This window comes from Canis lupus, chromosome 26 (genome assembly GCF_011100685.1).
Source record: "Canis lupus familiaris isolate Mischka breed German Shepherd chromosome 26, alternate assembly UU_Cfam_GSD_1.0, whole genome shotgun sequence".
Taxonomy (NCBI): Eukaryota; Metazoa; Chordata; class Mammalia; order Carnivora; family Canidae; genus Canis; species Canis lupus.
In genome coordinates, this window is record NC_049247.1 from 22417914 (window position 1) to 22442201 (window position 24288).

Genomic DNA, 24288 nt, shown 5'->3' on the forward strand with positions numbered 1-24288 from the left:
ATAAAATGTTTTTAGGGGGACCCTGGGTGGCTTAGTGGTTTAGTGCCTGCCTTCAGCCGGGGTGTGATCCTGAAATCCCAGGATTGAGTCCCGCATGGAGCCTGCTTCTCCCTCTGCCTGTGTCTCTGCCTCTCTCTCTCTCGTCTCTCATGAATTAATAAATAAAATCTTTTTTTAAAAATATAAATAATTAATTGAAATGAGTAATAGACAATGAATGTTATATTCACAGAAGCTCAACGTAGCTTTCAGGGAAAGGTGAGAATTGAACTAGACCTACTTAGCCAAATAATACTGGGCGTAAGGAAGAAAACTCCAGGCACAGAGTTTGGCATAAACAGGAAGGAAGAAGAAAAAGGAAAAGACTGGATCAACAAGAAGAGTATATTTGTCAGCACAGTAGCAAGAAATAAAGGTGCAAATGTGACCACTTGTGCACTCTTGAATATCAGGTCACTCGAAACATGGAACAACAGAACGTTTTTTTTTTTTTTTAAAACTTTTATTTATTTATGATAGGCACACAGTGAGAGAGAGAGAGAGGCAGAGACACAGGCAGAGGGAGAAGCAGGCTCCATGCACCAGGAGCCCGACGTGGGATTCGATCCCGGGTCTCCAGGACCGCGCCCTGGGCCAAAGGCAGGCGCCAAACCGTTGCGCCACCCAGGGATCCCCGTTTTTTTTTTTTTTTAACAGAAAGTTTTTCATGAGAACATTGTTACAATAAAAAATTTCACAACAAAAAAAAAGAAAAAAAATTCCACAACAAAATGAGAATGAAACAAGAATAACCTAGATTGTAATACTGGCTGTGGAAATAAACTGCATAAGATATATATGGAATACATTCAAGAAAGAATGTAGAATGGGATGCCTGGGTGGCTCAGCAGTTGGGCGGTTGCCTTCGGCTCAGGTTGTGACCCCGGGGTCCCAGGATCAAGTCCCACGTCGGGCTCCCTGCATGGAGCCTTCTTCTCCCTCCGTCCGTGTCTTTGCCTCTCTCTCTCTCTCTCTGTCACTCATGAATAAATAAATAAAATCTTTAAAAAAAATTATAGCTAATCATGTCAAACAATACATAAAAAGAATAAGACATAATGACTGAGTGGTATTTATCCTGTGAATGCAAGTTTGGCCTAACATCCAAAAACAAAATCAAATTAATTTACCACACTAAAAGACTGAGAAAAAAAATTATGATTCCAACAAATGAAGAAAAATTGACAAGATTCAATACTCAGTCATAATAGAAATTAAAAGGAATATCTTCCACCAAATTAATGGCATCATCCTCAACAATGAAAAGCTCAATGCTTTCCCATGAAGATCAGGAATGACTAAAGAAGTTTGCTCTCACAATTTCTATTCAGAATCGTACTGGATATCCTAACCAGTAAAATGGAGCAAGAGAAAGAAATAAAAATCATATGCAAAAGAAAGAAAGAACTGTCATTACTTACAGATTTTATGATCATGTACAAAAAGATCCTGAAGCATCTGCAAAAACTCCATTAGAACTTAAAAGTGAATTCAACACAGTTAACATGACATAAAGTACAAAAATATATTTCTGTAGACTATCAATGAAAAAATAGAAAATAAAAAATTTTAAATCAATCTATAATAGCATCAAAAAGCGAAATACTTATGGGCACCCCGGTGGCATAGTCAGTTAAGTATCTGATTCTTGGTTTCTGCTTAGGTTATGATCTCAGGGTCATGAGATTGAGCCCTTCATTGGGCTCTGTGCTCACCACAGAGTCTGCTTGTCCCTCTCCCACCTCCTATGCCCTTCCCTCTCTACCTTTCCCCTACTTCATGCACATACATGCACAGGCATGTGCTCTCTCTCTCTAAAATAAATAAAGTATTTTTAAAAAGCAAAATACTTAGGAATAATTTTTTTAATTGTGCAAGAACTGAACACTAAAACTACAAAAAGTTGCAATGGAAAATGAAAGGAAGACTAAATAAATGGACATCTATACCATGTTCATGGATTAGAAGACTGAACAATGTTAAGAAGGCAATTTTCTCCAAATTTCTCTAAAAGTTCAGTGAGATCCCATTAATTTCCAGTAGGATTTCTGAATAAATTGATAAGCTGATTTTATAACTTACATAAAAATACAGAGAGAATAAGAAATACAATCCAGGGACACCTGGATGGTTCAGCGGTTGAACACCTGAGTCTGGGGGTCGAGTCCCACATCAGGCTCCCTGAAAGGAGCCTGCTTCTCCCTCTACCCATGTCTCTGCCTCTCTCTGTGTGTCTCTCATGCATAATAAATAAAATCCCTAAAGAAAAGAAAAAGAAAAAGAAAAACAATCCAGAAAAAGAAGAACAAAAATGGAAGACTCACAATATCTGATGTCAAGACATACAATAAAGCTAGTAATCAAGACTATGTGGTTAGGGCATAGGTCAATGGAACAAAACAGAAACCAATAATAATCTCATACTTTTACAGTCAAATGGTTTGTGGCAAAGGTACCAAAGGTAGTTCAATGGAGAAAGGATAGCCTTTTCAATAAATGTTGCTGAAACACGGTTATCTGTATTGAAAAAAATAAATAAATCTTGACCTCTACCTCATATCATACCCCAAATGAATCATAAACCTAAAGGTAAAAAACTATGAAAATCCTAGAAGAAAACCTAAGAAAAACTTTATAACTCTGAGTAAGAGAAGTATGTCTTAAACAGGACACCAAAAAAATGAACATAAACGGACAACAGCTAAGAGACAGAGATAAGTATCATAATTTAGTAATAAGACTGGCTTATTCTGGGATCCCTGGGTGGCGCAGCGGTTTGGCGCCTGCCTTTGGCCCAGGGCGCGATCCTGGAGATCCAGGATCGAATCCCACGTCAGGCTCCCGGTGCATGGAGCCTGCTTCTCCCTCTGCCTGTGTCTCTGCCTCTCTCTCACTGTGTGCCTATCATGAATAAATAAAAATTAAAAAAAAAAAAAGACTGGCTTATTCTTTTTGGGCAGCTTTCATATTGCTTTGTTCAGACCTCTTTTGCAGCCCTTATCAAACCAAAATCATTTTTCATTAAGACAAAATAGACATAAATAAAAGACTGTATCCAATCACTGGAGCCCTTAGATGTTTACATAAAAAATTACCACGGAGACAGACAGAAATTGGAATTTATGCTTCCCTCATTAAACTAGACAATACTGACATCTCAGAGAAACACTTCAGAAAAGCAAAATGATTATAATAAAAAAGTTAGGGATCCCTGGGTGGCGCAGCGGTTTGGCGCCTGCCTTTGCCCCAGGGCGTGATCCTGGAGACCCGGGATCGAATCCCACATCGGGCTCCCGGTGCATGGAGCCTGCTTCTCCCTCTGCCTGTGTCTCTGCCTCTCTCTCTCTCTCTGTATCTGTCATAAATAAATATAAAAAAAATAAAAATAAAAATAAAAAAATAAAAAAGTTAGAAAAGCCAAAATGAAAAGAAAAATGAATTGGTAAAATTTTAAGACATATCTTTAAGGCAAAAGAGTACAAGTGTGCCTTCTTTTACATACTGAGTATATTCCTAGAAAAAATAAGTATAAAATAAAGTTTTTATGAAATGAAAAAAACTATGCAGCAGTAGAAATTTCTTTATAAATTAATTTTATTATAAATCACATTGGGTTTTTATTTTCTTATTTATCTGATAGAGCAAAAGATCTTCACTTACTATACAGGGAAAAAATCAGAAACTAAAACTTCATAGAAGTTACCTTAAAAGGTTCATTTTCACCTATAATCATAAAAATGCACCTTTTAAAATCATTTTTTTGTGTTAAATCACAAGAGGTTAACAAAAGGAAGGAGAATGACACAGAAAAACGAAAACAGATAAACAGTTTTACAGTGTTCAACATAGAGAGTGCCTAGGTGGCAGCTGGTTAAGAAACAGATTCTTGGTGGTTTCAGCTCAGGTCATGATTTCAAAGTCATGGGATCAAGCTCCATATCTGAAGTCTACACGTAAGACTCTTTCTCACTCTCCCTCTCCCTCTGCCCCGCCCCATTGTGTTCTCTCTCTCTCTTTCTCTCTCTCTCTCTCTCTGAAATAAATGAATTTTTAAAAATATTCACAAACATAAGAACATAAAATATCCAGACCCAAAAAAAGAAGGAATGGAGATACTTAATTTGAAAATTAAGCTATTTATCAGGCTCACTGCATCAACCACAGGTTTAAAAAAAAAAAAAAAAAAAAGGAAAAGAAAAAGAAAAAGAGAAGATACTAGCTAAGTCTTGCTGGAATAGTTTACTAATTTGTACCTTTAATAAAAATGTCACAATCATAGCTATTATTTACCAAACACATACCATGTACAAGTAACAAATTATCTCTCTTAAGTAGCCTTACAAGAGAAGTATTATTATCCCATTTATCTTAACCTCAGAGGGGTTAAAAAATTTACCAAAAGCCATACTGTTATTAGCAAAAGAGAAAGAATTTGAACCTGGGTCTGTCCTTTGATAACTGCATTCTAACTCCCAAATGGTGCCATATAACAATTTTTTAAAACAGATTTTGTTTAGTTTACGATAATTATAGTTATAAAAGAACTCTTTTTAGGAATTACAAAATACTAAAAAATTCATGAAGCAGCAGCAACATTGGAAATTCCACTGAAAGAGGTCAAAAGTACCCACCAGAGTTAAAGTATAAATTAATATGATTATGACATTAATAAGACAGTAAAAATATTTTTTAAATCTCTAGCAAATATCCATTAACTTTTGTTAACATAACAGAAAGCCACGAATGGGATCAAATGCTTTTGTGGTTCAGTAAAAAAAAATATCTCAAACATTTCAGTACATCTTAGGAAAATTTTTCTAAAATAGACTGGGGGTTAGATGGTAAATAGGCACACTGGAAACAAAGTATATACAAAACAAAGATAATTCAAGCCTTAAACCATTCAAGGGAACAGAGATCATTAAAATGATGTATTCGGGGAAAAAACTGTTTCTCCGATTAAATATCATTCTGAAAACAAGTAGTCATTGACAAGGAATATTAAAACTAATTATTTTCAACTTTTTTCAAGCAAAAAAAGAAACCATTCCCATATAAACATCTGTGCAAAAAGGAAATGTCAAAACCTATACAAATGACTAACATGTATCTTATTAAGGAACTAGTGGGGGGAAAAATGCCAATTTCAAATATACAGGAAAAGAATTAAACTTGAATATGGAGAGTACAGTTTCAAAGCATTAAAAGGGGAAGCCATTCAACTAGTGTACCAGCTCAATGAGGCCATTCTACACTTTGCTGATTTACAGACTATTAAAATATTAATAACTACAAATTCAATTAAATGTTACATTAAAATAAGAAATCAGCACAAATGATTCTATGAAATTAAATGATATTTCTACCTTTGGCCATTTGGGATTGAGAAGTCGAGCTTTGATTGCATCATCCAGTGCCTTGTCATACTGCTGGATTTTCATATAGGCTGCAGATCTATTGCTGTATAAGATGCAGTTCTGTGGGTCAACAGCCAGGGCTTCATTGTACAGAACAATAGCTGTGTGAAAATCACCATCATGACAGGCCTGGTTACTCTGACGAACCTTCTCAACAAATTCAGCTTTGCTCAACACTGGTCCATCGGGACTTCTCCGACCAATAGTCTTAGCACCAAAGAGAGGAATCTACAAAGAAAGAAACTTTGTCAGATAATCCAGAGGGTTTCCTTCTCTGAACCTCAAGAGAACAGGGACATTCTTCATAGACTGCTTTACAAAGAAAATTTTTGTATCCTGAAAGACAAGAAACTTTCCAAGAAGTACCTAACATAGTACCTTGAATGCATATGCATATATATATATATTTTTTTTTTAAGATTTTATGTATTTATTCATGAGAGACACAGAGAGAGAGAGAGGCAGAGACATACGCAGAGGGAGAAGCAGGCTCCCTGCAGGGAGCCCAATGTGGGACTCGATCCCGGGACTCCAGGACCGTGCCCTGAGCCGAAGGCAATGTTCAACCACTGAGCCACCCAGTTGTCCCTGTTTTTAAAATTTTTTTTTTAAGATTTATTTATTTATGATAGACATAGAGAGAGAGAGAGAGAGAGAGAGGCAGAGACATAGGCAGAGGGAGAAGCAGGCTCCATGCACCGGGAGCCCGACGTGGGATTCGATCCCGGGTCTCCAGGATCGCGCCCTGGGCCAAAGGCAGGCGCTAAACCGCTGCGCCACCCAGGGATCCCCTGTCCCTGTTTTTATTTATACATATGGCTATAAACATATATATTTACTTTTTTTTTTTTATTGAGAGTGTGAATGAATGAATGTATGTAGAAGAAAGTTCGGGCTTTTCTTGGTAACTTACAGTTAATACTAAGGGAGGGCAGTATTAAGTTAACTAGAGTAGCAATACATTTGTGTATGATTTGAATAAAGCCTGGCTGGCTCAGTTGGTACATCATGGGACTCTCGATCTCAGGGTCCTGAGTTCGAGCTCCACATTGGGTGTAGAGATTATATACATACATACAGACAGACAGACATATGTAAAGTTATAGTAAGGGAAAGAATGCAAATATAAGCCAAGTAGAAAAATATGATCTCAACCATATTAAGATGGCTGCACTTAAAAAGATGAAAGAAACAAAATCAAAATATTAACTATGCTGAGTTATCTCTGAATATAAAATTATGGGTTATTTTTATTTCCTTAAAATTTTCTCTTATCCAAATGTTACACAATGAGCATATGTAAGTTTCAAATTAAAAAAAAAAAACAAAAAAAAACTTAGGACAGCCCAGGTGGCTCAGCGGTTTAGTGCCGCCTTCAACCCAGGGCCTGATCCTGGAGACCTAGGATTGAGTCCCACGTCAGGCTCCTGCATAGAGCCTGCTTCTCCCTCTACCTGTGTCTCTGCCTCTCTCTCTCTCTCTCTCTCTCTGTGTGTGTGTGTCTCTCTCATGAATAAATAAATAAATAAATCTTTTCAAAAAATAGAAAAGACTGATTAATTTGACAACATAAAAATTTTAAATATTTCTATGGAAAAATAGATTTAAAAAAAGCAAAAAGATGAGTGACAGATCAATTTTTTTTTAAAGATTTTATTTATTTATTCATGACAGACACAGAGAGAGAGAGAGAGGCAGAGACACAGGCAGAGGGAGAAGGAGGCCCCATGCAGGGAGCCCAACGTGGGACTCGATCCTGGGTCTCCAGGATCAGCCCTGTGACGAAGGCAGCGCTAAACTGCTGAGCCACCGGGGCTGCCTAACAAACCAATTTTTAAAAACTCTTGTGTTGGGATCCCTGGGTGGCGCAGTGGTTTGGCGCCTGCCTTTGGCCCAGGGCGCGATCCTGGAGACCCGGGATCGAATCCCACATCAGGCTCCCAGTGCATGGAGCCTGCTTCTCCCTCTGCCTGTGTCTCTGCCTCTCTCTCTCTCTCTGTGACTATCATAAATAAATAAAAAATAAAAAAAATAAAAAATAAAAAAAATAAAAACTCTTGTGACACATAACAAAAGGCTCATTTTCTTACTATATAAAAATCTACAAATAGATAAGAAAAAAACAATCCAGTGGACATAGGAAAATTGAAGAAGGATATGTACAGACAGATCATAAGAAAGAAACTCCAAATGGCTTCTAGGCACATTTTTTTTAATGTGTGACTTCATTTTTTTAAAGATTATTTATTTATTTATTTATTAATTCATGAGAGACACACAGAGAGAGAGGCAGAGACATAGGCAGAGAGAAAAGCAGGCTCCTCACAGGGAGCCCAATGTAGAACTCCATCCAGGAACTCCAGGATCTTGCCTTGGGCCGAAGGCAGGCACTCAATAGCTGAGCCATCCAGGCATCCCATGACTTCAGTTTTGTTTATTTATTAAAAGTAAGCTCTAGGCCCAACATGGAGATTGAACTCACAATCTTGAGATCAAGAGTTGTATGCTCTACAAACTGAGCCAGCCAGGCGCCTCACGACTACAGTTATTTTTGTTTTTTAAGATTTTATTATACATCTGTCAGAGAGAGAGAGCATATGCAGGGGAAGCAGCAGGAAAAGAGAAAGACAGGTTCCCCACTGAAAAAGGAGCCCAACGTGGGACTCAATCCCAGGACCCTGAGAACATGCATGACCTAAGCCAAAGGCAGATGCTTAACTGTATGAGCCACCCAAGCATCCTTCCTTCAGTTATTTTAAAAGAAAATTAAATCCTGTGGTACTATTTCTCTTCTCACACTAGTGGAAAAAAATTATCATTCCACTTTCATAGTAAGGGATAAGGAAAATGCTACATTCATACATTGTTGATGGAACTAGAAACTAATATTTCTTTACAGAACAAGTAAGGAATAGCTACAAAAATGTAAAAAGATACATATCCTTTGAATTCTAGAAATTTCTCCACTTCAGGTCATTTATCCTTCAGATACATTTACCTATATAAACAGTCACATATATAAGAATATTCGTAACAGCATGATTTGTATTGGCATGAGGTTAGAAATGACCTAAATGTCAGACAACAGGAAAACAGACAAATTAGTTTTCATAGATCAATATAATTGATACTACAAATCTAGCCAAAAGAATGAGGCAGATTTTATATACTGATATGGAAAGATAGAAAAAAATCAAGCTGTAGAAGAGAGATATAGAATATGTTATCTTCCATGAAAAAAAGGGGGAAGGAAAAAATACATACATGTACACACATTTATGTGCTTAAATATACATGGATTAATTATGCCAGAAACAATATATAAACCAGTAGAATAACTGCCTCAAAAGAGAGTTGTTTGAAGACTGGAAGGTAGGAGTAGGAAAGGAACCAACATTTCTATTTTGTACTGTCTGATACTTTATTATATGCATATATTACCTATTTTTTCAAAATACAAAAAAAAAAAGTGAAAACAGCATAGCTTACGTTATATACCAGGGCACACATATGTACTAGAATCTGTTCACCGTCTAAGTATGTTTGTCTAAGAAGACAAAAGTAAGATAAAAAAGTCAACCTTTGTACCTGGCCCAGAGCTGCACTGCCTAGAGGAAGGGGCATGCCACTTTCTACATCTTATAAAATCTCTCTTCACTCACCAAGCTATTCTTATGCCTAGAGAGAAGGAATATTTTTAAATTTACACAAAGGCCCATATGGATAAGCAAAGGGTACACATAAGTTGTGTATTTTTTTTAAGCCTTTACCTACTTATGAGAGATACAGAGAGAGAGAATGGCAGAGACATAGGCAGAGAGAGAAGCAGGCTCCATGCAGGGAGCCCCATGTGGGACTCGATCCTGGGATGCCAGGATCATGCCCTGGGCTGAAGGCAGATGCTTAACCACTGAGCCACCCAAGTGTCCCTAATTGTATTTCTATTTTAAAAACAAAATAGAAAATAGGGCACCTGGATGGCCCAGTCAATTAAAAGTCTGACTCGTGATTTCAGCTCAGGTTGTGATCTCTGGATTGTAAGATCAAGCCCTGCATTGGGCTCCACACTCAGCTCAGAGTGGGCTCCACACTCAGCTCAGAGTCTATTTGAGATTCTCTCCCTCTGCCCCTCCCTCTGCTCAGGCACACACTCTATCAAATAAATAAATAAAATCTTAATAAAAAATAAATAATTAAAATAAAATAGATAAGACAAATTTTCACTAGAGAATTGGCCATATAATAAAGAATTCAGGGCAGCCCGGATGGCTCAGTGGTTAGAACCACCTTCAGCCCAGGGCATGATCCTGGAGACCTGGGATCGAGTCCCGCGTCAGGCTTCCTGCATGGATCCTGCTTCTCCTTCTGCCTGTTTCTCCCTCTGCCTGTGTCTCTGCCTCTCTGTCATGAAGAAATAAAAATAAAATTTAAAAAAAATAAAATAAATAAAAAATAAAAATAAAGAAGTCAATGTACATTCCAAAGCTAAACTATATGATACCTCAAATTAACAACTTTGTAGATGGGTTTATAAGATGTGACATAACAAATGGATTAATAAAGCAGAGGAAAACTCCATTAAAAATACCCAAAATGAAATATACCCAAAAAGAAACGATTGGGGGGAGAAAGTAGGTGCATAAGAGACATAATAAGAAACATGCCCAAGAAGTCTAACACACATATAATTGAAATCCCAGAAAAAAGAGAAGTAAATGCAGCATTTGAATACCTCATGACCAAGAATTTTCTAAAACTAATGATAGACATCAATTCATAGAATATTGAACCAACTGTTTTAGGAACTTCATTCCCCCCTCCAAAAAAGAACTTCATCCAACCCCAAGATATCACAAAGAATACTAGATCTACACATATCACAATCAAACTCCTAAAAACCAAAAACAAAGAGAAAATGTTAAAACAGTGGAAGGGGGAAAGACACACTATCTTCAAAGCTTCAACCTTAATAGAAATGATGGAAGATGAAATAGCAGCTAACCAAAATTCTATACCCAGAGAAAATATTATTCAAAAATGAAATTAAAACAGGAACCATCATACATTGCTGGTAGAATTTTAAATGATAAGACTGTTGTGGCAAACAGGTTTGGCACATTCTCAAGAAGTTAAACATAGAGGTACCATGTGATCCAGCAATTCCACTCCTAAGCATCTACCCAAATGAACTGAAAATGTGTGGACACAAATGTTTATATCAGCATTATTTATAAAAGTCATAAAGTGGAAATAATCCAAATGTCCATAAACCAACTGAATGAATATACAAAATGTGGCATAGCCATACAATGGAACCAGAAAAAAAAATACTGATATACATAAGAACATAGATTAATCTTTAAAACAATATGTTAAGGGAAAGAAGCTAGATACAAAAAGCCATACTTTGTATGATTTACTTTATATTAAATGTCCATGAAAGGCATACTCACTGAGATCAAAAGCAAATTATGGTTGCCACAGGGTTAGAGGTAGGGGGAAAATGGGTCACCCAATGAGTAAGGGGTTTTTGAAGATGATAGAAATGTTCTAGGGGGAATCCCTGGGTGGCTCAGCGGTTTAGCGCCTGCCTTTGGCCCAGAGCGCGATTCTGGAGTCCCGGGATCGAGTCCCACGTCAGGCTCCCAGCATGGAGCCTGCTTCTCCATCCTCCTGTGTCTCTGCCTCTCTCTCTCTCTCTCTCTCTCTCTGTCATAAATAAATAAATAAATCTTTTAAAAAAATGTTTAAAAAAAAAAAGAAATGTTCTAGAATTCGTGGTGATGGTTGTGAATATACTAAAAAACACTGAATTGTACACTTTTAAATAGTGGATTTTATGGTATACTAATTATATCTCAATTTTTTATCTTTTTATTTTAAAGATTTTATTTATTTATTCATGACAGACACAGAGAGAGAGTCAGAGACACAGGCAGAGGGAGAAGCAGGCTCCATGCAGGGAGCCCGACATGGGACTCGATCCTGGGTCTCCAAGATCACGCCTTGGGCTGAAGGCAGGCACTAAACCACTGAGCCACCGCACCAAGGCTGCCCATATCTCAATTTTTTAAAAGGTAAAATAAATACGTGTACAAACAAAACAAAACTAAGGGAATTCATCCACAGGCCTGCACTAAAAGAAATGCTAAAATATATATTGAAGGAAAATGATCTTAGAAACATGGAAATGTAGTAAGAAAAGAATAATAATTAGTATAGCTAAAATGACTTGTGAAGTTTAAGGTATATGTATAAAATACAAAATACAAGAGATAAAGGAGATCTATTAGTAAACATGTTTTATGTCATACTGAGGAAGTCACTATGAGAAAGCATGCATTTCTAGAAAATTATAAGAAGCTTTTATAAGTGTGACAATCTGCAGAATGCTAATATAAGAGTTCATAATTGTTTACTTCTCTATTTTCACTAAAAATTCAGAGCTTTTTAGGATTTTAAATTTCAACATATCCAGTTAAAGCCATTAAGCTTTGGAGAAAAGGAATCTTTCGAAAATAATTTTATGCATGGTCATGACTGGCAAAGATTAGAATAAATTTCGTTAAGCAAATAAACTTTAATATAAAAATGAGGAGCTACAAAATTAGAATTGCTCTTCTCTCTGTTAAAAGGACAAAGTTTTCTCGGCTACTGGTCTGCTCTCGATAAGAGAGTATGAAAGGTTTTTCTTTAACAGATTCTTCCTAGAAAACAAAGATTCTGTGTTTTGGCAAAACAATTTTATGTGCTGACTTAATCAGATGTCTGATTACTTAAGAAAACTGAATCTTCTCTATTAAAACAGCTAAGGTTTTTTGGAGTTTTGATTGTTTGGGTTTTTTTTTTTTAATAACAATTTAACTTTCTGTATTTGCCTGCAAAATCTTTTATTGTCACTCTTGTTAAATGGATAACTAAGTGTTGTTTCACAATGACCTATTTGACCAACTATTTTAGGACCTTTGATATTTTTAACAAATTTCTCCAAATCAAATCCTAAATGAAGTCTTTTAACTTTGGGATTTTTCAGAGGATCCCTGAAACACCTTAAAAGATGTATTCTCCCTCCTTCTAAAAAGGGAAATGTTAGAGGCATCTGGGTGACTCAGGTTAAGTGTCCAACTCTTGATTTAGCTCAGTTCATGATCCCAGAGTGGTGAGATCAGGCCCCACATGGAGCTCTGCACTCAGCACAGAATCTGCTTGTCCCTCTGCCTCTACTCCTCCCCCTCCCCACATTCTCTCTCTCAAATAAACAAATTAAATCCTTAAAAAAAGATTTTTTAAAAAATATTTTATGTATTTGTTCATGAGAGATACACAAAGAGAGAGGCAGAGACACAGGCAGAGGGAGAAGCAATGTGAGACTTGATCCCAGGATTCCAGGATTGTGCCCTGAGCCAATGGCAGACGCTCAACCGTTGAGCTGCCGAGGCATCCCTTATTTTATTAAGATTTTATTTATTTTTTCATGAGAGACACACAGAGGCAGAGACAGGCAGAGGGAGAAGGAGGCTCCCTGCAGGGAGCCCAATGTGGGACTCAATCCCAGGACATCAGAATCACACCCTGAGCCCAATGTAGACACTGAACCGCTCAACCACCCAGGCTTCCCTAAAAAGGGAAATTTTAAAATAATCGGGGATATTTGTCATTATATTACATGGGAAGCATTATCAAATAAGAATACAAAATCTCGGCCTCTCTCTTTCTCATGAATATATAAATAAAATCTTAAAAAAAAAACAAAAAAGAATACGAAGACTTATTTTATATTTGTATACATATAATTTATAAGTGTGCTAGATATTGTATGAAATTCTTACAAATCTGATATTCCCTGATAATGTTTAGTCATAATTCCAGCTATTTTCAAGTGTTGTGTGTCACAGAAGTAACCAAATTTTCTTGTTTATTCCTTTATAATGAACTCTCATTAGATCTTTCTTTAACAACGGGCATTTTAAATCTTTATCATTTATAGAATAATTGTTTTACTCAGATGTTTTTGCAAAAGAGTTTCTGCAAAAGTGTTTCATCTTCTGGAAGATTCATGGAAAGAACTTTGACAAGTACAGGTTTTTTACAGCTTTAAGATCACAAAACTGAACTGGATTCAAGCAAAACAAATATTAATTATATGGGACTGAATTAACTAAGGAGGACTATTATAAATTTTTATGACTTTTTGTCTGAAACATTGCTGTTTTGGTTATTTTGTCCAGATTTAAATTAACTTTTTCTCTTAAGCTACCTATGACTTACAATTTGGCAAAATACACCGTTGTAAACAAAGGTAAAAGATTTACTTTTTCTTCCTGATGCCTCCAGAATTCAGAAATTTTTGAGTATTCTTTTTACAGCAAGATAGTTCTTTTTTTTTTTTTTTTTTTAAGATTTTATTTATTTATTCATGAGAGACACAGAGAGAGAAAGGCAGGGGGAGAAGCAGGCTCCATGCAGGAGCCCAATGTGGGACTCCATCCCAGGTGTCCAGGATCAGGCCCTGGGCTGAAGGTGGCACTAAACCGCTGAGCCACCCGGGCTGCCCAAGATAGTTCTTTACATAAGTTCAATAAGAGTCTGCTCTCCATAAGAGGACACAATTGGAAATATTGCCAAGACTGACTGGAATAGCACTGCAGGTAAAATCTAATGGTGAGCCCTTGGCTTGGCTTCCTGGCCTCAGAAGCTTTTAAGAGTCCAACCTGAGATAAAAAGTTTCAGCAAAAGAGCCTTAAAAAGAGCTTATGATACATTACTATTCTTGCTCCACTTGTATAAATAATCAGGCTACATGCAATTCAAATAAATTAGTTTTACTGTGATTAACTACTGTAAAAAAAAATGGGGTAACCGTACAAAGAAAAATTATGTTTGTGTATCTTTGTCTATATTAGCCTCTAATCCTGTCAATTTCCTGTGAGGCTTTGTAATATACCTATAACTGGGGCAGCCTGGGTGGCTCAACGGTTTAGCACTGCCTTCAGCCCAGGGCGTGATCCTGGAGACCCAGGATCGAATCCCATGTCGGGCTCCCTACATGGAGCCTGCTTCTCCCTCTGCCTGTGTCTCTGCCTCTGTGTGTGTGTCTCTCTCATGAATTAAAAAAAAAAAAAAAAAGTAATAGACCTGTAACTGGACTAAACCTTGAATTCTAGTTTCCTCAAATATCTGGCTACCATTCTCCAAACTAACATTTCCAATTTTCTTCCACCCTTCTAATTTAGACTCTTTAAGGAAAAGAATCCTCTTGAACCTTGGAAGGAACTGTACCAGGTCTTCCTCACTATCCAGTGACTTGAATCTTGGGTATATATCTCACAGCTGAATACATCTCCACCTGACATCTATGTGGTCCTATACACCAGCTGGAGACCTCAAAATTAAAACTAACTAAACAGAGGAGAAGCTGACATCAAGGTAAACTGCTCCCAAAATGCCACATCAAAACTTCAAACTTTAACTAAACATGAATCCCTCTCTTCTCTTTCCTTTACTCTAGCATTGGCCTGGAAAGAGGCTGCCATCACTCATGTCTCCCAGACCATTGCTAAGGGATTTTAAATGCTAGTTTTTTCATCAAAAATTCTGATCTGTCCATGATGCTAGAAATCCCCTGCTCTATTTCCCTGTCTCTGGTTAACAACCTCAAACTTGTGGGGCCTGGGTGGCTCAGGCAGTTACATGTCCAACTCTTGATTTCAGCTCAGGTCATGATCTCAGGGTCATGAGATTAAGCACCGAGTCAGGATCAGTACTGGGTGTGAGCCTGCTTGGGATTCTTTATCTCCCTCTCCCTCTGTCCTTCCCACTCCCTCTATAAAACAAAACAAACACACACAACAAACAAAACATTCAAACTTGGGGAACTTTGTGTCCAAGCTCTATACACAGAAGGGGATATAGGTAAGGATAACCAGCATGAAAAAAAAAAGCCTGTGTGGCCTACAGACACTTAAAATTTTACCAGCCTCCATAGCTGTCACCTTTCCAGTAATGAGCCACAGATTCAAATGGGAATTACCAGGAGGCATTCGTGATTCAAGATCTGCTTCCATTGTCAGAGCCCTACTTCCCTAGCCAACACTACCTGCTGCACCTGGATTAACACCCAGGGGAAGGTGAAACTCAAGTTACTTGAGCCTACTGAGCAAGCCACTTGGCTTAAAAAGGTGACTCCTTCAATGGGGGTAATGTCTTTCTTTGACTCACCTGATTTTGATTGGTTTGGGTCTAAAAGACCCTGGCTCGGAAGGAAGTAAACTCCAGACATTGGGAATTATCCTGTTTGTCATAGTCATAGTAGTCTCCCTAGCACACACTGTATTCTCTCAAAATGCATGTTTGCTGACACTTAACACTAAGCAATTGATCTCCCTAAGACTAGATTATCAGTAAAGGAACAAAGAGAATGACCAACTTTAAAAAATAGGAACCTGAAATTGTGCCCTGTGAATATCACAAGATTAAGCAAAAATGGTTAATACAAGGGCACCTGGGTGGCTCAGTGGTTGAACGCCTGCTTTTGGCTCAGATCATGATCCCAGGGTCCTGGGATGGAGTCCCGCATCAGGGGGGACTTGCAGGGACCCTGCTGCTCCCTCTGTCTATGTCTCTACTTCTCTCTGTGTCTCTCATGAATAAATAAATTAAATATTTTTTAAAATAAAGTAATAAGCAAATAGTTAATACCTATGAATACCACACAAAGCATTGACAAACACTTCAAGAACTTCATGGCAATAGGTGGAAGTGACATTAACGCTTTAAATTTTGGGGGGCCCTGGGTGGTTTAGTGGGTCAAGCATCTGCCTTCAGGTCAGGTTATGATCTTGGGCTCCCTGCTCACTGGAGAGTCTGCTTCTCCCTCTCCCTCTGCCTCTTTCCCCCAGTTATGCTCTCTCACTCTCTCTCAAATAAATAAATGTTTTTAAAAATAAAAAATAAATAAAAATAAAAAATAAATAAAAATAAAAAATAAATTTATATCATATCTCTCAGCTAATGTAAGAGTCTGATCAAAAGGAATGAACTGTTTATGGGCAGCCCGGGTGGCTCAGTGGTTTAGCGCCACCTTCAGCCCAGGGCATGATCCTGGAGACCCAGGATCAAGTCCCATGTCGGGCTCCCTACATGGAGCCTGCTTCTCCCTCTGCCTGTGTCCCTGCCTCTCTCTCTGACCCTGTGTCTCTCATGAATAAATAAATAAAATCTTAAGAAAAAAAAGGAACTGTTTAAAAAAAAACAAAAGGAACAGGCCCAAAATGGAGTTCACTTGCCCTAGGATAGCAAACCAAGACTTAATATCTAACCTAATTGCAGTTTCAGCCTCTCAGGGATGTAACCTTTAACAACTCAGTTGGGAATTACCTGATCAGCACTACAGAGATAATTTGCATGACGGGCACCCACCCTTCCCCCAGAAGGAAGGTGACCTTGCCTAAAACAATCCACCCTTTGTTAGAAATTTTCTTCTTCTGCCCCCTTCTGCTTATAAAAGACCTCCATTCTGTACAGCTCCCCAGAGTTCCTTTCTACTTGCTAGATAGAATGCTACTTGATTCAAGAGTCACTGAATAAAGCCAATTACACCTTCACATCTACTCAGTTGAATTTTTTTGGCAAACATAAATCTAGTATTCATAACTTTGCGCTTCTACACTGTTCTATTCACTTGAGATTATAAATCAATACCATTTTATTAGACTAACAACTAACTCCCTTTAGGACTAATATGAAAAATAATTTTGCTTGTTTACTCATAACAATCAAAATGCACAGGTCTAAATTAATTACTAAAGTTTCAAACTCAACCAAATCACAAATACATGCAACTTAAATATTTAACATGTGAGCATAAATAACTTATGTCATGCCATTAAATTTCAAGAGGGTTTTTCAGCAATTATGATATAATAATTCATGAGGGTATTAATCATCTCTAAATTTACTGGTACTTTCGTGATTTTCTTTTTTGATAGGCATTAAAAATCACTAAATGACCTTGTTCCTGTTAACAATATCCATTTTGTAAAAGTAAAATCATGATTCTCACACAAATGTGAAATGAACACACATCAAAGACTACTTAACTCATTTATTAATGACCCAGTAAAATATTACAACCAATTCAGAGGAGAATTCAAAATATCCCACATGTATTAGCAATCAGCAATGCTGAAAATGAATTTCTAAATAGATATAAACTGGCCTTTTCCAGGGGAGAAGGAAAATGAAATCAACAGTTCCTCCACCTGAAAATAATCATTTGCCTATCTATGAACAAGAATAATTTGGATTGACAGCCCCGGTGGCGCAGCGGTTTAGCGCCGCCTGCAGCCCAGGGCGTGATCCTGGAGACCCCGGTTCAAGTCCCACATCATGCCTGCTTCTCCCTCTGCCTGTGTCTCTGCCTCTCCCTCTCTGTCTCTATGAATAAATAAATAAATAAAATCTTTAAAAGAAAAAGAATAATTTGGATTGCTAGCAGTTATCTATAACGAACAGAGCTGTGGAGTAGTTAAAAAACAATGAAAGGTGCAAACTTCATAGAATCCGATGACCCAGAAAGGTACACGACATTCCAGACAAGTTAGCTTTCCGTTGAAGATACTCAGTAATGTTTTTCCAAATCCATTTCAGGTCTTTCACAATTTTTCCAGAGAATACCAAAGTGAAGTACACTAGGATCAAGGAAAAGGAACTCTTATTGAAATAAATATGATCAAAAGAACCCTGCCATTAGATCATTTGAAGGAAGGGTACTACAAATAAACACACTCAATCCAGAACCTAGAATGCATTATTAATGAAAACACAATTTTCTGTGTTTTCAGCATCAATCAGAGGAGAATGAAACCTAGCTCAAGTATAGAAATGCTAAGGGAGCAGGGCTAGTTGAGGACAAAGTACAGCTGATATCCCACAAACAACTCACACTCAGGGTGGGATACGTGTGTCATCTTAATGTTAATGCCTTGCTAGAGGGAAAAACAATCTTTAACTTGACAATGGCAAAGCCTCCAGTATCTTGTAGGTCCTCCTTAGCATATGAAAATCCTTTTGAAATCTCCCTCTTTGCTTGCTTCCCCCAACCCCAGGGTATATAATCGGCCACTCCTCACAGGCCCGGGGGAACCACTCTTCCTGCCCAGGGATCCTGTCCCCATGCTTTAATAAAACCATTTTGCACCAAAGATGTCTCAAGAATTCTTTCTTGGTCATTGGCTCCGGACCTCACCTATATTCAGAAGGATGGGACTCTCAACTTAACAGTCACCAGTACTCTTACAAACTGTGTATCTTAAACCAATGTAAGGGTCACGGTTTGCAGGAAGTTCCTTCCTTGATCACCTTGATGTGACGTAGGCCAGGAGTGAACACCAGTGAGACATTTTTCGTGCAAAAAGGTGTTTTTATTAAAGAACGGGGACAGTGAGCAGAAAGAGCTGCACTGTGATCATAAGGAACAACTGACTATATTTTTTTTTCTTTTAATTTTTTAAGTAGGCTCCATGCCCAGGGCAGAGCTCCAACACAGGGCTCAAACTCACGATTCTAAGATCAAAACCTGAGCTGAGATCAAGAGTTGGATTCTCAACTGACCAAGCCACCTAGGCACCCCAATTTTATACTTTAAAATGGCTTTGGGTAGATAGAGATAAAGGAAGTTTCTAAACAGGTCAAAGAAGACTTACAGGATCCTGCAGGTCTGCCTATTTTCAAGCTAGGGTTGTTTTTTGCCTCTAGCAAAGGATTAACATTAAGGCAGTTGTGAATTCCAGGAAGACTCTAGCCATCTCAGATATTTGTGAGTGGGCGGCAAATTGTAAGGAAACTTATCTACATTTCTTCTGCCTTGGTTCTCCTTATCAATCTGACTAGTGTTCTGTAAGGTGTAAAACACGATTATAGTCTAACCCCTTCTCACCTCCATCTTTTTAAACTTAATTTTTAGAATCTGAAATAACTTTAACAAGATCTAGATCAGGGCTCAGCAAGCTTCAGCTGCCAGTGTTTGCAAATAAAGTTTTATTGGGGGACGCCTGGGTGGCTCAGCGGTTGAGCATCTGCCTTTGACTCAGGGCATGATCCTGTAGTACTGGGACCAAGTCCACATCAGGCTTCATGCATAGAGTCTGCTTCTCCCTCTGCTTATGTCTCTGCCTCTCTCTTTCTCTGTGTCTCTCATAAATAAATAAATAAAATCTTAAAAATAGTTTTATTGGAACACAGCACACCCATTTATTTATACACTGTTTAAGGCTGCTTTTGTATTACAATGGCAGAATTTAGTAATTAGAACAAAGACTGCACTGCCCATAAAGTCTAAAATATTTACTATCAGGCCCTTTACAGAAAAAGTTTGCCAACCTCTGAGCTAGATCAATCATTGCCAGTACTTTCTACTCTCTGGACTCCTTTTAAGCATCAAAACCTGTATCTGATTTCTTAATTGTACATTTTAAGACAGCTAAGTGAGAAAATATAAATAGCAAGGGCTACTCTGAATTCAGTATTGCCTTTAAATACATTTATATTTTATGAATCTAACAGTATCTGTACAAATTTGGGGAAAAAAAAAAAAAGCAGGCAGCCCAAGATGGCTCAGCGGTTTAGCGCCACCTTCAGGCCAGGGCCTGACTCCGGAGACCAGGGATTGAGTCTCCGGTCAGGCTCCCTGCATGGAGCCTGCTTCTCCCTCTGCCTCTCTCTCTCTCTCTCTCTCTGTGTGTCTCTCATGAATAAATAAATAAATAAAATCTTAAAAAAAAAAAAAGCATGTGTGTAAACAAGTTATTCTTTTTATTCAGTCTACAGGTAATTCTTAGTGTACACGTGAACTGAAACATGGATCTCCCTTGTGCAGTGGAAGTGCAGGGGTATAGGAACACCTGGCTCCAGGAATCCCAAATAGACCAGGTTTGGCCACTTATGGCTGACAAAATCCAAAGGCAGAGAGACAAGCAGTGGTGAAACAAGAAAATAATTTCTTTCTCTTCTTTTTTAACTTTTAATTTTTTATTTAAGAACAAAAATGCAGACATTTTATTTTTTTTCTACGTTCCCCCAATCCCCTCCCCTCCAGTGACCCTGAGTTTGCTTCCTATGATTAAGGGTCTCTTATGGTTTGTTTCCCTCTCTGATTTTATTTTTTTCCTCTTCCACTATAGTCCACTGTTTTCGTGTCTTATATTACACATATGAGTGAGCTATAGGATAATTGTCTTTTCTCTGACTTATTTTACTTAGCATAATATCCTCTAGTTCTATCCATGTCATTGCAGAAAGCAAGATTTCATTTTTTGATGGCTGAGTAATATTCCATTGTGTATATATATACCACATCTTCATTAACCATTCATCTGTTGATGGACATCTGGGCTCTTTCCAGTTTGGCTATTGTAGACATTGCTGCTAAAAAACAATGGGAGGAAAAAAAAAAACAATGGGAGGCATGTGCCCCTTCAAACCACTACATTTGTATCTTTGGGGTAGATACCCAATAGTAAATTGCTGGGCCATGGGGTGGCTCTATTTTCAAATTTTTGAGGGATCTCCATACTGTCTTCTAGAATGGCTGCACCAGCTTGCATTCTCACCAAGAGTTTAAGAGGGTTCCTCTTTCTCTGCATCCTCGCCAACATCTGTTGTTTCCTGACTTATTCATTTTAGCCATTCTGGCTGGTATGAGGTGGTATCATTGTGGTTTTGATTTGTATTTCCCCGATGCCAAGTGATGTGGAGCATTTCTTCATGTGTCTGTTGGCCATTTGCATGTCTTCTTTGGAGAAATGTCTGTTCATGTCTTCTGCCTATTTCTTGATTGGATTATGTGTCCTATGGGTGTTGAGTTTGAGAAAATAATTTATTTCAGTGAGGACAACACCAGGAAGACAGGGGACTAGTATCTCAAAGACTATCTCTGAAGTGCCAAGAATACTTCCAGATTTATAAAAGGAAAAAGTGGGACAAAGTTTGGTAGATGTGGCAGGTGAGCAGTGATGGTCAAGCTGATCATTGTCCTAGGGTCAATCAGGCAGGGTCTTGCTGGCCCAGGGCTGTCTTTATTGCATGAGGGGTAGTTTTCATTCCTCTCAGGGGATGCTTTCATGCCTTCAGGGTCTTTCTCCTGAGTTAAGAGATAAACTGGAAAGAACTTAATCAATTAGAAAGTTAGAAGTCAAAATGGCAGTAGTTGACGTCCTCTTTCACTTGGAGTCCACAAAACAGTAGGAAGCAGTGATCTGGTAGAGGTTTCCTGGCTACAGAGAATAAAAGGCTATGCTGGTTAATCAAGTTTGCTATCTGTTGCCAGAAATGACTTGATAATCAACTACTCTATTGTTTTTGCCAGACATGTTTCAAAATGTAAAAAAAACTCATAATCTAGGTTTATTTATTTAGTTATTTAAAGGAAGACTGCACAGTAATCTGACCTGGAAAACTAAGGAAACTTATGTTACATAAAACTAAAAGTTTACATAGAAACATTTGTGAGATTTTGTTCTATACGTGATGTCTCCCTAAAAGTTTTTCAAAATCTTAGCTGTGATTTAATTGTAAAACTTTGAGATTATCATTTGTCCTAGGACTGAAACAGACAAATATTTCTTCAGAAAATACTGCAGGCTAGCACAGTGGTCCCTCAATTAGATGAGACACCAGGGTAAGCATCCCTATACTGCAAAAAAGAAACTGACTGCATCTTTACCATTTGCCCATTGGATCCCTATTGTATAAATATGCCCTCAGGGCACAGCACAGAATACCCTATATTCCACTATTTTCATTAATGAATACTAAGACTGCATTCATTAGCTTCTTAGTGATTGGAGATAGATAGTTCATATTGAGTTTATAGAAAACTCAAAGCTTCTTCCCATAAATGCTTCATAAACAAAGTGTTTTTCATGTTTTTGAACCTAAATGAAAAACCTCACAATTGTTTTCATATGTTTTTGAAACTAAATGGAAAACCTTACTTATAGTTGATTAATCTTGCCTTGATTTATCAACATATTCACTTATTGAACACATATTCTGTGCTAACAACTGGATATAATAAAAGAAAAGAAAGTAGACATGGTCTCTGCCCTCAAGATTGCAAAATATATATCTTCATGGTTTCATCTTATTGTCTAGTAAATCACATCTCTTTGAATCCTAATTTTTTCAGCGTGGTATCTACCCATCTCATATTTGTGAACTCTCATGTCTCCATCCAAGAAACAGTATTTATTACATGAGACCAGATTTTAAAAGTACAGTCTTGTGTTTTAGTACAGATTTTTTTTTTAATATTTTATTTATTTACTCATAGAAACACAGAGAGAGAATGAGAGGCCGAGACACAAGCAGAGGGAGAAGCAGGCTCCACCCAGAGAGTCCGACATGGGACTCGATCCAGACTCATGGGACTTGATCCAGACTCGTGGGACTTGATCCAGGGTCTCCAGGATCAGGCCCTGGGCTGCAGGCGGTGCTAAACCGCTGCGCCATCGGGGCTGCCCTGTTTTGGTACAGATTTAGTGCAGGTTTTTATCACCTCTATTATTCTCTAATTCAACAAGCTTATTATCTTTAATTCTACAAGATTCATGTCCATAAGATTATCATGGGATACTTTGTAAAATTATTTAGGGAAATCAAGATATACTATGTCATCTTAGAATAACCATTAAAAAAAAAAAAGTAGGGACACCTGGGTGGCTCAGTCAGTTAAGCATCTGCCTTCAGCTCAGGTCATAATCTCAGGGTCCTGGGACAGGACCTTCCTCAGCAGGGAGTCTGCTTGTCCCTTTCCCTCTGCCTCTTCTCCGCACCTTCAACCCCAGCTTCTGCACGCTCTCTCTCAAATTAAATAAATAAATAAATAAATAAATAAATAAAACCTTAAAAAAATGACAAGTTCCTAAGCAAATCCATGCTGGCTACTAGTCCTTATTACCTCTATCCATAGCAGTCAGGATCAGTCAGAAGACAAGTATCATACGTGTTCTTTGAAAAGACAGGACTTAATACAAGATTTGCTAAGGAGTATGATGTTTCCAGATAAATGGCTGAAGGGGCAAAAAGAGAATAAGGAATAACAGAGATATCAACTGGTAAAAGCAGCCATCACACCCAGAGCTTGGCTAACAAAAGCTTAGAAGAGAGGTCCAGGGCACTTAAAAGTCAGACTTCTAAGGAGAAAGCACTGCTCAGCTGGTGCTAGTATCTCTGACTTCTGAGGAATCCATGGGCCTGGGACCCAGATCTCTAAGGAGGGGCATTGGCAGGCTGGTACTAGTGGTCTCTGAAGAAAGCTTGATGAAACAAGTCCTCAAGGGTTGGAAACACTGCAAACTGGATCCAGCAACTACTACAAGAAGGTACTGCTGCTGCTGGGATGAAGAAGCATTGTTAGTGTAGCACTCACAGGAACAGCAGAGAGGAAGGCCACGGGAAGCAAAGAAAAGAGAGCAAGTCCCTCCCTGCCCCTCCAGCCCTTTTCTGTCCCCAATCTGCCAGCAACAGGGAGCAGCAGGTAGTGCAGGAATGTGGCTTGCAGAGTTCCAGACCCCAGGATCACAAAACAGAATAAACTAGATTTGGAGCTAAAAGATAACTTAATTGGCAAAATACTTTCTGTTCTAAGGTCATGTAAACTGTTTAAAATAATCAACAACTTGGTGCAGGGGATCAAAATCAATAACATCAATCTCCAACACTTAATGATCTCCTGCTACCCTGAGAAGTAATAAGAGTAATAATACTAAAAACCACACCTAACATTTACTTAGCACTTAGTACATGCCTGGAACTGTTTTAAATAGCATATATG

At 38.0% G+C, this 24288-nt stretch overlaps 1 protein-coding gene across 1 annotated transcript in view; it reads right to left on the reverse strand.

Moving 5' to 3' along the window:
* TTC28 (tetratricopeptide repeat domain 28) overlaps positions 1-24288 on the reverse strand; it is a 625414-nt gene that overhangs the window by 584331 nt on the left and 16795 nt on the right. Inside the window, exon 2 of the mRNA XM_038575519.1 lies at positions 5406-5684. Within this exon, the coding sequence (XP_038431447.1) occupies positions 5406-5684 (279 nt within the window). The remainder of the gene's footprint in view (positions 1-5405; positions 5685-24288) is intronic.